This window comes from Camelina sativa, chromosome 20 (assembly GCF_030686135.1).
Source record: "Camelina sativa cultivar CO46 ecotype springtype chromosome 20, ASM3068613v1".
Taxonomy (NCBI): domain Eukaryota; kingdom Viridiplantae; phylum Streptophyta; class Magnoliopsida; order Brassicales; family Brassicaceae; genus Camelina; species Camelina sativa.
The window spans coordinates 20,595,558-20,611,003 of NC_141899.1; the positions used below are offsets into that span (position 1 = coordinate 20,595,558).

At 40.7% G+C, this 15,446-nt stretch overlaps 2 protein-coding genes across 2 annotated transcripts; one reads left to right on the forward strand and one right to left on the reverse strand.

Moving 5' to 3' along the window:
- Positions 1-3,713: 3,713 nt before the first annotated feature.
- On the reverse strand, positions 3,714-5,012 carry LOC147919209 (uncharacterized). Its single transcript, XM_087503894.1, has 2 exons — positions 4,560-5,012; positions 3,714-4,445 (listed from the first exon to the last, which is right to left on the reverse strand). The coding sequence occupies exons 1-2, from the start codon at positions 5,010-5,012 to the stop codon at positions 3,714-3,716; spliced, it is 1,185 nt and encodes a 394-aa protein (XP_087360020.1).
- Positions 5,013-6,399: 1,387 nt separating this feature from the next.
- On the forward strand, positions 6,400-8,733 carry LOC104771281 (acetyl transferase 1). The gene is made up of 2 exons (XM_010495788.3): positions 6,400-7,123; positions 7,753-8,733. The coding sequence occupies exons 1-2, from the start codon at positions 6,698-6,700 to the stop codon at positions 8,620-8,622; spliced, it is 1,296 nt and encodes a 431-aa protein (XP_010494090.2). The 5' UTR covers positions 6,400-6,697; the 3' UTR covers positions 8,623-8,733.
- Positions 8,734-15,446: the final 6,713 nt, after the last annotated feature.

A 15,446-nucleotide genomic window follows, 5' to 3' on the forward strand; every position in this document is an offset into this window, starting at 1 on the left:
TGATTTCAAAATCCTCAAACTTAGTTACTAATTCCCGAGCTGCAGACAAATAAGCCTCCATACGACCGTCCTTTGTCTCATACTCCCCCAAGAACTGGTTGGTGACCAGCTGCGAATCGCAGAAAGCTCGGAGTTTTCGGACACCAATCCCTACTGCGAGGCGCAAACCAGCGAGGAATGACTCATATTCGGCTTCGTTGTTTGACGCACTAAAAGCCAAACGGAACGACTGCTCGATTACTTCCCCAGTAGGAGAAGTGAGACGGACCCCTATTCCTGCTCCCGATCTGGAAGATGCTCCATCCACATACAATGTCCATGGGGCCTCAACATTTTCACGGGCCGAAGAGGCTAGTGGGAGTTCGATCAGGAAATCTGCCAGCACCTGCGCTTAGCACAGGTTCGAGTCCGGAACTCGATATCATATTCACTCAAATCGACAGACCATTTAGCTAATCTCCCAGACTGGCTCGGACTATGCAACACCGTCCGAAGTGGTTGCGTCGTTAGGATTATGATTGTATGGGGACTGAAAGTAAGGTCGCAGTTTTCTTGCCGAAGTAACGACCGCCAAGGCCATTTTTCCATCATAGGATATCTGGACCCTGCCCCAGTAAACGACTTACTAACATAGAAAATTGGTCGCTGCTCCCCCCTTTCTTCCCGAAGCAAGACTCCGCTTACTGCACTGTCCGAGACAGCTACGTAAAGGAAAAGTGGCTCTCCGAGCTCGGGCTTAGCCAAGACCGGCGGTTCGGATAGATAAGCTTTCAGCTGAGAGAAAGCCTCTTCGCAATTCGCATCCCAAAGGAAGTTCTTCCCCCCTTTCCTCAACAACCGGTAGAACGGGAGGCACTTGTCCGTAGATCGATCAATGAAGCGGTTGAGGGCTGCGATCCGTCCGTTAAGACGTTGTACTTCGCGTAAAGTCCTAGGAGAACTCATAGACAAGAAAGTGTTGATCTGCCTCGGGTTTGCCTCAATTCCTCTTTCTGTGACGATGTATCCCAGACACTCACCGGATGGGACTGCAAAGGTGCATTTTGTGGGGTTAAGCTTCATCCCGAACTGGTTCAGGATAACGAAGCAAGCTGTCTTCCATAGACTTCACCAACATGTCGTCAATGTAAACTTCCATAGTTTTTCCGAGCTGGTGCTCGAACATTCGGTTTACAAGTCTCTGGTAAGTTGCTCAGGCGTTCTTCAACCCGAAAGGCATCACTTTGTAACAGTAAATCTTGCGGTCCGTAATGAATGCGGTCTTTTCCTGGTGATCTGGGTTCATCAGGATTTGATTGTAACCGGAGAAAGCGTCCATGAAAGACATCAGCTCGTGGCCCGAAGTGGACTCAACTAGCCTGTCGATATGCGGAAGTCAAAAACTGTCCTTGGGGCACGCCTTATTCAGGTCGGTAAAATCGATGCAAACTCGTGATTTTCCATTCTTCTTCTTGACTACCACTGTGTTTGTGAGGCCATTCAGGATACTTCACTTCGCGTATCTGCCCTGCCTTTAGCAAACGTTCCACTTCTTTGTTAACAATTTCAGCTCGCTCAGGACCCAGCTTCCTTCGCTTCTCCTTTATAGGTCTGAACGTTGGGTCCACATTCATCTCGTGGGAGATTACCTACCGACTGATACCGGGCATTTTGTCCACGGACCACGCAAAGGTGGTCATATTTTCCTTCAGAAAGGTTATCAGACTGGCGCAGAGCTCGCTATCCAATCCCATTCCGATCTTGATTTCCTGATTTGAAAACTTATCATTGATAAAAATGGACTCAGTGAGGTCGCCTTTTAATTGCTTCCAAACTGGATTCTTCGGGACCTCGAGCTGTGGTTGCTATTGAACCAGGAGCTTGTGACTCGCGAGATAGCAGATCCTCGCCAACCTTTGGCTTCCTAGAATCTCTCGATCTCCTTGTGGGGTCGGATATTGATGCACTGATGGTACGTGGAGGCCACTGCCTTCATCTGGTAAAGCCAAGGGGTTCCCAGAATTACGTTATAGGCCGTAGGTCGGTCGAAGACCGTGAACTCCACCATTTTTACAACTCCTTGAGTGGACACCGGTAGTGTGATTGTGCCCAACGACATCGATGTCTTGCTGGTGAACAAGACCAAAGGTGAGGGTGGTCCTACGATGTTCTCTCTCCCGATACCCATCCGAGCAAGCGTCTCGAGGAAAATCAAATACACCGAACTGTAACATCCGCGAACCGGATTATGCGGTTTTGGTAGGAGTGTCGATCGACACCCTTGTGGCATCGATCGACACCACTATTTCTGGGTTCGTCGGGTTTGTTTTAATTCGCGATTTTGGTTTGGTTGGTTTGGTTTAGTTATCTAAACTGAGTATATAAGTGGAGAAGCGACAAATTAAGGGTTTTAGGGTGTCTTGTCGCCGTTTGCAGAGATAGAGAGAGAGAGGAGAGAGCCTATTGTGGTGTGAAGGAGATTAAAGGAGAAAGAGCAGAATCGTTAGGGTTTGGGAGGAAACAGTTTCGGCATATCAAATCGTTCTCAAGGTAATGAAATTTGGTAGGTTTATTCCCAAGTCTTTCATCGTCATTCCCCTTTTTACAGAAGTAGTTTTAGATTTAAACTCGATGAGTTATTGGCAGTTTCGTGAGTCATGTTTTCTCAGACGTGAATTGGAACCATCGGGGATTGTAATTGAGATCGTGGTCTCGTCTGGTTCCTGATCGTGCTGACATTTTGTGGGAAGCTTCGTGACGTCTAGGGATAGCTTTTCACCGGAGCGATTTGTTATTTAACGGTTGGTTGTCATTTTATGGTTTCGTCTTTGAGACTGTTCTTTTCTGATGTTTCTGTCCAGTTTTGCTATAAGTCGTTTTTGGTTGTGTGGCTTGTTGTAGGCCGTTTCTGGGCTGTTTCAGACGTTAGGAGGGTCTCAACTGGTTGTATTGGTTGTTATAATCAGTTGATAAGGTGAGTGCATGACAATGGCTTATCTAAGCCTGAGAATCCTTTGTTTGCTTGATTTGTTGTGTTTTGTGGTGTTGTTCTTGCTTGTGGTGGTTGTGTTATGGTTATTATAGGTTCCTGAGGCTTTTGGGAGAGTTTGGGACAGATTGTAGGCGGATTGAAACGGAGGTTCGTCGTTCGGATTTGTGCAGTTCGCGTCTGCAAAGGGAGTGTCGATCGACACCAGTTAGGTGTCGGTCGACACCATGTTTGGCCAGTGTCGATCGACACTCTCTGGTGTCGGTCGACACCAAGTTGCTTGTTTCGTGATTTTTACTGGTTTGCTTGTGTTTGGTTGTCATTTGTTAAGCATTGGTTTCTCAGTTGCTTGTGTGTATAGCCTAGTAGATGGGAGGATTGCCTCACTAAGTATTTGTGATAATACTTACGCATCTCAATTGTTGTTTGTGGTGTGCAGGTTTGTGTTGTGGAATCATGGCGATGAGGAGGAGGATGATCTAGGGTCTCGTTTGTGTGCTATTGGATTGTTGGATATGTTGTTGGAACCTTGGATAGAGATATGCTAGGTTAATGGATAGTATGCTTAGGATTGTTATTGTATTGATGTTGTAATGGTTTTGTATGGTTGGTATGTTTCCGCTGTGTGTACTGCTTGTTATTGGTTTAATGAGGAGTTGTGGTTTGGGTTGGTTTAATTTAGTAGTATAGGCTGCATAATTGTTTACATTGTATTTAATTGTTAAATAAAAAAGGTCGGGTTGTTTCACGAACTCCCAGTATCGATTAAGATTCGGCACACTTCATGGTTCGCCACGTCAAGTGATATGATGAGTGCGTCGTCGTGCGGAGTGTCCAGCTCCTCAGTTTCCTTTTCGGAGAAAGTAACTTCAGGTAGATCGCTTACTGTGACTTTAGCTCGCTTCGGCTGAGGGCTCGCGAGCTTCCGCTGATGGTTTTTGATCGCAGTGATGGAGTTTCGAAAGAGGCGCGATTTCTCTATTATGACGTCTATTCTTTTCTTGGGGGCTACGCTCCCTTCAGTTTGTTTCGGTTTTTTCGAAGGTGGAGCGTCTTCGTCCACCTCGGGGGTTGTTTTCTGCTCCAAATCCTTGATTGTTACGTTTGGCATCTCTCCGGCCATGTACTTTTCTGCGAGAAGGTGCATCAGCTTCTTGCAGTCACGAGTGGAGTGGCTATTGGTTTTGTGGAGCTTGCAGTACGTGTCCTCATCTCGGACCCATTTGTCACTTGGGAGTACTCCACTCTTGGAACGTGGTGAAAATGGCGGTTTAGATGGCGAACTCTTTGGAGAATTCTTCTTGGGAGATTGATTGACTGCGAATGTGCCAAGTCCGGACTTCGGAGTCGCAGGCGAAGTCTTTTTAGCGGGTGTTTCGAACCGGGGTTTGCCCGCAGATGGAACTTTATGCTTTAGTGCGGCTGCAGCCTTATCTTCCTCAGCGATTATCCAGTTCGAAGCCCGGTGTAAGGCGTCCTGAATGGTTGGGAACCGATTTACGGATAATTCTTCACGGAAGCGAGACTCATGCTAGAGGCCATTTTTTAGCGCAGCCAAAGCAGTTGAGTCCAAGAGTCATGGAATCTGAACCTGGATTTCCTTAAACTTCGTTATATAAGACCGGAGAGATTCCCCGACATTCTGGCTCAAGTTCCAAAGCTGAGAATCTGTCACTACGGTTTCTATTAAGCTAGAATACTGCTTAACAAATGAGGTCGACAGCTCGGTGAAGTTGTTTATGGATCCGGCTGCTAAAGATGCAAACCAAAGTAGGACCAGTCCGCAAAATGTTTCTGCGAACAACTTGCAGTACCCTGCGTCTACTTCATGAGGCTCGAGGTCCACGCGGCTAGCTGTTAACAAGAAGGTCTTGAGATGATTGGTCGGGTCTCCTTTTCCCTCGTAGCTCGAGAACTTAACTTTGCCAGTATCTTTGATGCGAACTCGGGCTACTTGGTCGGAGAAAGGAGTTCGCTTAGACTCCTCGATCACACGGAAAATATCCGGAGCCGAGGTGGTTGCACTGTGCATCACGGACCGCATGTCTCGGATTTTGCTCTGCATGCGGAAGATCTCGGGATTGGTGACGTAACCAGGAGTCGAAGTGTTTCCGCCCACGGGGGAGGAAAACGAACTTGGGCATCGGAGGATCCGGCCACGTCGAGCTGCCCCGGAGTATGACTATCGCCGACCGGCGGAGGTGCTGCTTGAGCACTCAGCTGGGGTGGGAAGGTATTCCCCGGGGTGGAGTTTGCTGCTGCAGGCTGCGTGGTGAGAGGCGGAATGACGCCGCTAAAGTCCAGAGCGCGTCGGCGAGGGTTTTGATCGAAGATAGGAGATCGACCCGATCGGCATATGCATGGTGAGAGGCTGAGAGGTCGGTTAGCGACGCAGTGATTGCCTCCAGACGGGTGGAGACCTGACCCTCCAAGCTATCAAAACGCTCGGTAAGAGCGGCCGAGGCTGCTTGCTGGCGATTGGACTTCTCAGACAAGTCATGCAACAGTTTCTGGATAGCCTCCAGAGTTACCTGATTGGAAGAATCGGTAGCCATAGCGGTGGTTGGATGAAATGGGTTCGGTTGCGAAGTCGGAACTAGCAAGAGTTAGGTGACAACTCCCCTCCTTCTAGCGCCAAATGTGAGAACTGAAATAAATTCTCTCCTTCCGAAGTGATTCAAGTGTGGAGGAGCTTGACACCGTTTAAAGTTCCGAACTGAATTGTGAGTGTTTGAGTACTAGAATTTGTATTGTATTGCTTCAAGAAAAAATTGTTCCATCCTTTCAAATGACTCCCCCCTTACATATTTATACAGACAAATTAATTACGCATTAATTGGGTAATTAATTTTACATGATTTCTGCGTCCTAATTAATACACTTGAATGCGGGAATCTTTGACCGAGCTCGAGCTGCGAGCTAACTGATATGTCACCTCTCCGCTCTCTTTTTTTCTACGGGCCTGATGGGCCGTCCCGAGCTGCATCCTTAACCCGTGTAATGTGCCCGGCCCAGGCCTTTTGCCTGTTTATCCGAGATGGCGAATCGTGGGTACAACAGGGATGGCGGAGCTTATAAGGACCGAGGTGCTAGGGAGATTAGAGAACTCGTAGGGAGCTGGGAGAAACCGAACAAGATGAGATATAGTGCTCAGAAATGGGTTTTGAAGGAGATGATCCGAAGGAAATCAAGACGATGTAAATCCGAGCATCACGAAGTAATTTTTGAGGAAAGGGGCTATAGGATTGCCCACGACAAGCATTGGATTTCAAGTAATAACTTTTCAATGTCATAATATCATGGGGCACCTAACACATCCTCGTCAGTCGTCATGAATAGAACCGCTCCTATGTTCCACCTATATTTGTGAGGCCCACTGCGTTATGAGAACCCATTAAATCCATCGGTGACTTTCATTTTTCATAGTTTTTGACTTTTTGTATATACATTAATGGTGAGGTGAGTTTCTATTGGATAACAAGGTACAAGTACAACTACTAGCAGGCACCAGCACTTATCATCCCCTCCATAAATGATCAATGCAACCTCAACAAACTTTACACATTATTCTCTTCCCTGTATCACGTAAAGATCTTTATATTCTAGTAAACTGAAATGTTCATCTTTGGTTTTCTTTATATATAAGACGTGTTTCTAAATTTCTCATAGAAACACTCAGACCAATATTCAGAGTCTCTTTTAGTTTTGTCTAACTTTTTCTAAATAAAAATGGGTATCGCCCGAGAGAACCGGGTCGAAGTCAAGTCAATGCTAACTGCGGTATCCAGCAAGCCATCAAGATCTGCTCGGGTACACCCGTTTACCGCTTTAGACAACGCCATGAGTCCACATACTCTCCACGTCATCGTTTACTACCCTCGTAGTCCGTTCGGGTCCTTTGACCTCGACTCCGTCCGGATCTCGTTGTCTGAGCTCCTCTCTATGTACCCGCCCGTTGTTGGTCGGGTCGCTAAAACCCCAGACGGGATCTTGGAGGTGAAGTGTAACGACGCCGGACTTCGAACCTTGAAAGCCAAAGTCTGTGTGGGTATTGATGAATGGCTAAGATCAGCCGATGGACATGATGAAAGTGATTTAACGGCTTGGGAAGATATGCCAGAAGATCCGAGTACTTGGGCACCGTTTCGTCTACAGGTTCATTTACACATCATTCATATAGTATAAGTTTGTTTGTCTTACTCTTAGTTCATCAGTTTGTTTCGGTTTGGAACTTCTAAAATTTGGGTTGAAAAAGTTCTGTCAGTTTTAACATTTAACTAAACGTATTCTTGGTTCTGTCTGGTTTCAGTACGATTTAGGGTGATAAAATAAGTAATTCGTGTCGGAATGATTATAAAACTATAAATTTGTTTTGTTTTTACGTCAAATTTCAGTTTTAAGTATTTTAGGTATATTTTGGTAAATTGACTAAATTCAAAGTAAGTTCTTGATCTTGCGGGCCAAAGTTTGTGTTGGTAAATTGCATCAATTTGGTAAGTTTTAATCTTAAAAGTCATTTTTTGTGTTGATAAAATGACTTAGATGTTGTAAGTATGTTCTGGTTTTGCAACAGAGATTTATGTACAATCAAAGATATGTATATAAAGTTACGGCTTATTCAGCACAATAACTTTGGAATCTCGACTTAGGTATATAAGACCAAAACCCGAATCGTATTGATTTCCCGGCCTTGATAGCATATCGGTAAATACTGTTCAGTTTTTGGTCCGGGTAGGATAATTTGGTTCACAGCCTTGATATTTTTTTTGTAACGATTTTGGCAGATTAACGAATTTCAAGGGGGAGGAGTAGCAATAGGCCTAAGCTGCCCACACAGGCAAGCAGACGCAACAACACTTACTGTTCTCTTAAAATCATGGACAGAAGCCCAACGCCGTCGATGTATCGTCCATCCTCCATCCTTCTCACCACTACCCTCCATCTTAACTGATGATACTGACGCCGTTAAACCCAACAGTGCGACCATTTCTAAGCCTATTTCAACAAAAACAGCCACCGCAACGTTTCGTTTCTCTAGCTCCTCCTTCAAGAAATATATCGAAGAAGACGGAATATTCCCCAAAGCCTCACCGTTCGATGTGTTTGCCGCTCTTTTCTGGACACGTGTCGCTCTAGTAAAGCGCAAGAGCCATGATCGAGTGTGTATGTGTGTGGACTTCAGGAGGCTTTTGCCTAATCCACTTCCTTATGGCTTCTTCGGAAACGCTTTAAACTTTTCATCTCTAGAGATGACTAACGTGGCTGATCAGGGGATTGGACATGTTGCACGTTTGATAAACGACCACGTGACGAACCTAACCGTGGAGAAAATCAGGTCCGATCTAAACCGGGTTGGGGAACAAGAGCTGATGTACGGTGGAGATTTGACGATTGTGAATATGGAGCATATGATTGTTGAAGGAGACCCGATGATGTACGAGGCTGTGTTTGAGGACGGTGTTAGGCCTGTGCATGTGAGTTACCGGATCGGAAACGTTGGTGGTGAAGGGGTGATTATGGTGATGCCGTCCCCAGAGAAAGGGTTTGGGAGGGTGGTATCGGTTACTTTACCGGAGGAGGAGGTGTCGAAGTTACTTGTGGATCAAGAAATCCTTCGATTTGAGCCCAAGATTATTCTAAGTGGTGTGAAGTAGTTTATAAGAAGGCTCTTTGAAAAAAGGAAATATATTATGAATATCAGAATATTGTTCTTATCAAATGCGTTTGTGATATAACAAAGAAGGAATAAAAGAGTGTTTTTATTAGGATTTTTTTTTTAAAACCAAAGCTAACATTTTGAAAAAAATAAAATATTATATCTCTATTATATATTTCTTCTATTCCTAAAAACTTGATTTTGAAAGTTTTTACGTATATAAATTAAAAAAAAAAAAAAATGAATCATTTTTCATACACATTGTTCATAACTCTATGTAGAATTAATATTTTAAATATTATCATTTAATATTTTCATAAATTATAAGCATTAATTAATTAAAAATGAATAAAAAGCATAATAAATAGTTATACAAAAAGCATAAACCTTCTGCAAACAATATATTTTTAATCGTTAAATCAGTCACCAAGACGTTTAATACTGTTTAAAACTGCAATCGCACTAGGATTACCGCGGGACTAAATTATAAATTTTTGTATTTTAAATAATAATTATTATTTTATTTAGTTTTCAAATTCTCAATTAATTAACTTTTGTCTAATTAATTTAGAATTTTGTTTAGAATTTTTTATCTTCTTCTTACGTTTTATAAAGTTTATAACCCAATTACATTACATTTGTTATTAGATAGAATATAAAATTCTAGATTTGTTTTGTTCTCTAGAATTAAACAGAGGTTATGCCTATATATTATGTTAGTGTATATTTTTATGTGTATTTTTTTTGGAATATTAAGAATGTGTTGTAGTATGTCTAATATTTTGTAGTTCATATACTAAATAATTTATAAGTTAATTTTCAAAACTATGATTACAAATCTATAGTTTCTATAGTCCAAACCCGCCATGCTAGACGGGTGAGGAAACATGTTCAAAGATTTTTAATCCGTAAAAACTCATCATACGAAACCTGTGAAAGTAAAAATTAGTTTTAAATACGTAATAAAAATGCAAATAAATCTGTGAAACACTTAGTTTAAACAATCTGAATTGTGTATGGAGAAAATATTGTTTTGTAAAATTGGAAATTTAATATTAATCTATATTAACATTTTTGAAGTACATTTTGTGTTATGCCCTTTTAGTTTTGCTTATTTAAATTTTTATTTACAACATTAACCCTTCAAAAGTTTCCAAAATAACATTACTTCAGATTTTCTTTCCTAAATATTTTACATTCCATTTCAACTAAAAAATTATAGCAAAATCAATATGGAAACACAAAATATGATATATTTAACTACACCTTCTATTGTGTATTGAAAATATTCTATCTATGAATCTTTTGCAAACCAAGAAAACAACAATTTGATTCCTATTTTGTTTTCCAAAACATGTGAGTTTTAATTTTTAACGTAAGAAGAACTTCGATCACATTTATTTAAATATTATAATTAATATATATAAACTTAATAAAATTTTAAAATATTACGAATATGTAAAATTAAAAAAGTTCAAAATACTATACAATATGATTATATAGTAGATGGGTTATAAAGACGATATGCTAGAATTAATAAACTATCATTAAATTTGTGCTAACACGGGTTAAATCCTCATTTAATTATTTGTCAACACTATTAATATTAGAATATTTGATATATAAAATTAAGTTGATTTAACTAAGATTGTGTAAAATAATTAAATCATTAGGAAAAATCTGACTTAATCATAGCGTATAAATGACTTATTATATATTTAGATCCTTATTTTTTTGTTATAATAATTAAAAATCAAAATAAAATCTCAAACACTAAACAAAACAAACTAAATATAACAAACAAATAGTCATGAAGTATATTACGGATTAAAAAATGAATATAAACATTTAGCTATACAAACGCTCGGAAAATTTAGTTATTCCTCTATTTGCAAAACATCAAATATTTAACAAAAGAAATATAATATAAAATATAAATAATAATAAAAATTATATACATGCGGTATACCGCAGGTTAAAATCTAGTTAAATTAATTATAAACTTAACACTTACTGTTAAAGGGAGTGGTTCCAATTTTTTTGGAAATTTATTTAGGATGGGAAATCTTGTTTTCAAAAATAGAAACTTAATTTTAACTAATTAAATGAAAAACAAATTAATAATTAATGCCAATGGCATGATTGTAAATATGTATGAACTTCAGGACTTATTTTATAAAGAAAGAATTACTCAAATGTTATCCAAAAGTTGGTTTATTACTCATATCTATAAATCTTTTGAAAATTACTAGAATGTTTAGTGCCCTGGGTGTAATTACAATTTACCCTTTGGGTTTTGTTTCTCGAATTTGAGTAAAAAATTAAAAAAAAATACACATCAGCAAATTAAAATACACATCCGATATGATTTAACACATCATTAAGCAGTTTTTTTTAGATCGCAGTCTTTTTTAGATCCACAGTTTTGTTTTCTCTTGTTTATATCAAAGAGAGGGAAAGTGAATAGTTTTAACTGTTCACAAACCGCGAAAAAAAAATATCGAAACTCTCGTCGTCTCTTCGTCGTCTCTCGTCGCTGGCGATACTCTGATATTGTCCACTCTCTTGCCGTCAATCTCTCGCCGTCATCTCTCGCCGTCTTTACTCGTTCTCTCTATCTTCGTCGTCGCACTCTCTTTCTTCGTCGTCGCTCTCTCTCTCTCTTCGTCTTCTTCGTCTTCGTCTATCTGGTATGTGTCGACTGTTTAGTTTCGAATTTTCCGGCTGAATGTGGGTTTTTTCGATGATTTACGGCTGATTGTCGCCGTTGTTAATGACAGCTGATTTGTTAGATCTATTCGATTGGATGGCTGATTTACTTTTTGTTTTATGTTGCGGCTCAGTTATTTTAGGGTTTATGGCTGATTTATTAGATTTACTCGATTCGATGGCTGATTTACTGTTTGTTTTATTTTGCGGCTGAGTTACGGCTGAGTTGTGACTGAGATATTTTGTGCTTTAGATCTGAGTTATGTGTTTGTGGCTGAGTTATGTTATGCTTTGTGTATGAGTTTGTTTTATGTTATGGCTGATTTATTTTATGATTTACTTATGAACTATAACAGATGTCGATGGTGATTATTTCTTCTAAAGAACAAGCAAGGGATTACCCCCCATGACTATACGCTGAAGGAAACTCTAATATAGAGTGTAGAGATATTAACACCAATTTCAGGATGAGAGAATTCCCTCAGATTAGGGAATCAATAGGACTGAATGAGTGGGAAAAAACGAAAGATGTACCTATTGGAATAATCTCTAAGCTAGTTGATAGCCAATTCGTCTGGTCTGGTAAGGTTGTTCATTTCCTACTATGTAACCAGTTAAGGGTACATAAGAAGGAGCTTTGGTTTGTGGTCGGCGGTCAACCTATCAGGTTTGGGTTGAATGAATTTCATTATGTGACGGGATTAAACATAGCCCCAATGCCTACTGAACGGTTTGAACTTGAAGAGGAACACAAAGAGTTCTCCAGACTTTTGAAAGTGCCTGGTGGGGCAGGTCCAACGCTACTTGAACTCAGGAAAGCATTAAAAGTGTATTGGACTTGATCATCGTAAATGGTTGGGGCTGTTGCTTCTTCAACACATTGGACTTTATGGTTTGCATCATAACTCTAGAATTCCATATGAAAGTGCCAAAAGAGTTTTTGATGATGAAGCAATGAAGACGTATCTGTGGGGTCGGTCAGCATTTGAAGCTCTTGTTGATTCTATAAAGATGTTGAACCCTACGGGAAAGTCGTACACCCTTAGTGGGTTTACACCCATGTTACAGGCTTGGGCGTATGAGTCCATCAAATGCTTTGGAGAACGGTTTGGGAATGCATCAGCTGAAGATGGTGGCATACCGATGCTTCAATGGGGTGGAAACCGTACACGTTCATCGCTGGAAACCGTAATTGCTGAAGAGATCAAAGCGCTTGGTGAGGTAAGGTTTATATCTGGTTGAGTGATTGTTTAGTAATGGATTAGTTATGATTTAGTTATGGATGAGTTATGGTTTAGTGACGACTGAGTTATGGTTTAGTAATGGCTGATTTATGCTTTAGTGTTGGCTGAGTTAAAACTTACTGATGGGTTTCATAATCTCTTATGTTACAACTGCGTGTGATTAAAATGGTTATGAAGGAAAACGACTGCGAGCTATTTCATTCATGGCCAGAACAAGAAGACGACCCAGCAATTGATCGCCTGATCGAAGACATACATATGAATACGTTTGTTAAAGGTTTTTGGGATGTAAAGGGGAGTGATAAGAAGAAAAAGAAAAAAAAAAAGAAAGCTGAAGCAGTTGTTGAGTCTGAATCTCCTCCCGCAAAGAAGCGGAAAGTCCAGAAGAAAGTTTCCAACAGTCAGGGTGGTGAAACTAGTGAAGGAGTTGCACAGGAGAGGAAGAAGAAAGGAAAAAAGGTAAGTGAGGAGGAAGATGCTGGGGAAGATGCTGGGGAAGATGGGTCGGTTAGAACTATCTACGAATTGATCTCTAAGTTAAACACAAGGTTTGACACTTTTGATAGAAACATTAAAAATGTATCGGCGAATCTGGAGAAGAAGATGGATGAAAGGATTGAAACCAGGCTTGGATCTTTTGAGACGGACCTCAAAGAGATGAAAGAGCACGTGCTTTCAATGGATTTAGAGCAAACTGGTCAAAACACAACTGACCAGATTTTACATTTGGGACATGGACAGGAACTTCAGACATCAAAAGTAATGCCAGATTTATCTTTGTTTTATGGCTGATTTTTCAGAATGTTTAGGCTGAGTTATTAGAATTTTAATTGTCTTTGCTATGATATACAGGAAAAGAACTCTTTGACTTCTCCAGCTAAGAAACCAGCTGATACGAAAACACGGCCTTCCACGAGGAGAAATGCCAAAGAGTTATAGGCGTCAGAGAAGACCAAAGAGTTAGAGGCGGCAGAGAAGGTAATGTCTGATTTATCTTCGTTTTATGGCTTATTTTCAGAATGTTTAGGCTGAGTTATCATAATGTCTGATTTATCTTTGTTTTATGGCTGATTTTTCAGAATGTTTAGGCTGAGTTATCATAATTTGAATTGTCTTCGCTATGATATACAGGAAAAGAACTCTTTGACTTCTCCAGCTGCTAAGAAGTCTCCAGCTGATACGAAAACACGGCCTTCCACGAGGAGAAATGTCAAAGAGTTAGAGGCGGCAGAGAAGGGCCAAAGAGTTAGAGGCGGCTAAGAAGGCCAAAGAAGTAGCTGCGGAAAAGAAGGCCAAAGAAGTAGCTGCGGCTGGAGGTAGAGGTAGAGGTAGAGGTAGAGGTAGAGGTGGTAGGCCGCCTAAAAATCCTACTGCTGCTGTTGTTAAGCCGTTGAAATTTGTACTACCTGGAGGTTTGAATAAGGGAGAAGCTAGTGCAGAAGCTGGTGCAGAAGCTGGTGTAGAAGCTGGTGCAGAAGCTGGTGCAGAAGGTGCTGATGTTTATGAAGCCAACTAACTTGACCTGAATCTGAGGATGATGGGGAGGAAAAGATTAGGCTTGATAGAATTAAAGCTTTAAGGCTGGAGAGTGTTAAGCTGTCAGCGGATGGGAGTGCATTGAATACACAACAAGATCTTCCAAGCTGGAATTTCCCTTATATTGGAGACAATGGACTGACGTGCATGAGGAAGAACTGTTCACCTGGACCTGGAATATATAATCCTCTGGCACCTGTTGATCCGGTCAAGTTGCAGAAACTTTTGGAGTTCCTAAAGAGCGTTGAGTATGACCCTTTAGACCCTTTTGCTTAACAAGTTAATAACAGCTTGTTAACATTATATTAACTTGTGTTTATTTGTTTGTTAGGAATATTCCGTTAGGCAAAGGCAAAATCGAAATTGAATTCTATAGGGTGCTAATCACCGAACGAAAGGACTGGCCAGTGAGGCCAGAAGAATATGGTAAATATGGGTGGCTTACTGATGAAGTAAGTTTATCTTAATGTCTTAGTTATTGTTGTCGTTGTCTGACTTATATTACATTATGGCTGCGTTGTTGTTTACTACTCAGTTTTCTGTTGTACAACACATGGGCGCGTTTATGAGAGTCCTTAGGTGTAGGTACAAACGAGATCCATTCCCATTCCACAACAAACGCATTGCGTTTATAGACCCGTGGTTCACCAGTGATATGATTTGTGATCATTATAAGATGTTCCAGATTAAACCCAAGTTTTTTACAATGCCGGGCAATAGTTATGAAAGTTTAGTTAAATGTTTGATTCCACAAGATGAACCGACTAATTTGAAGTGGATAGAAGATGTGGATCACCTGTATATTGCTCCACAAACTGGAGGCGATCACTGGGTGGCGCTGCACGTGGATCTCATCAGAAGGCATATTGATTGCTATGATAGCATCGTGGGACAAGTAACCGAAGACAGTGAGCTTAGAATGTTGAATGCTTGTAGGGCGTTTACGCGGATGATTCCAGCAATGATGAACGTTAACGTTCCTCACAAAATTCATACACCTACTTTCAAACAGTTTACCTTCAGGAGGAGGACAGTCTCCAAGGTCCCGCAAAACGTACAGGTTGGTGACTGTGGCGTGTACAATTTAAAGTTTATAGAATGTCTAGCGCTTGGTGTGTCTTTCGATGGAATCTGTTATCAAAACATCCAGGGTATACGTGTTCAAATGGCAGCAGAAATCTATGATGAGTCACATGATTTTATGAATCAGTTCTCGTAAAAAACATTTGTATTTCTTTTGGTAGGACTTGCACTTGGCTATGTAAAAAAACATTTGGATTTCTTTTGGTAGGAATTATACTTGGATATTGAAAAAAATTGGATTTCTTTTGGT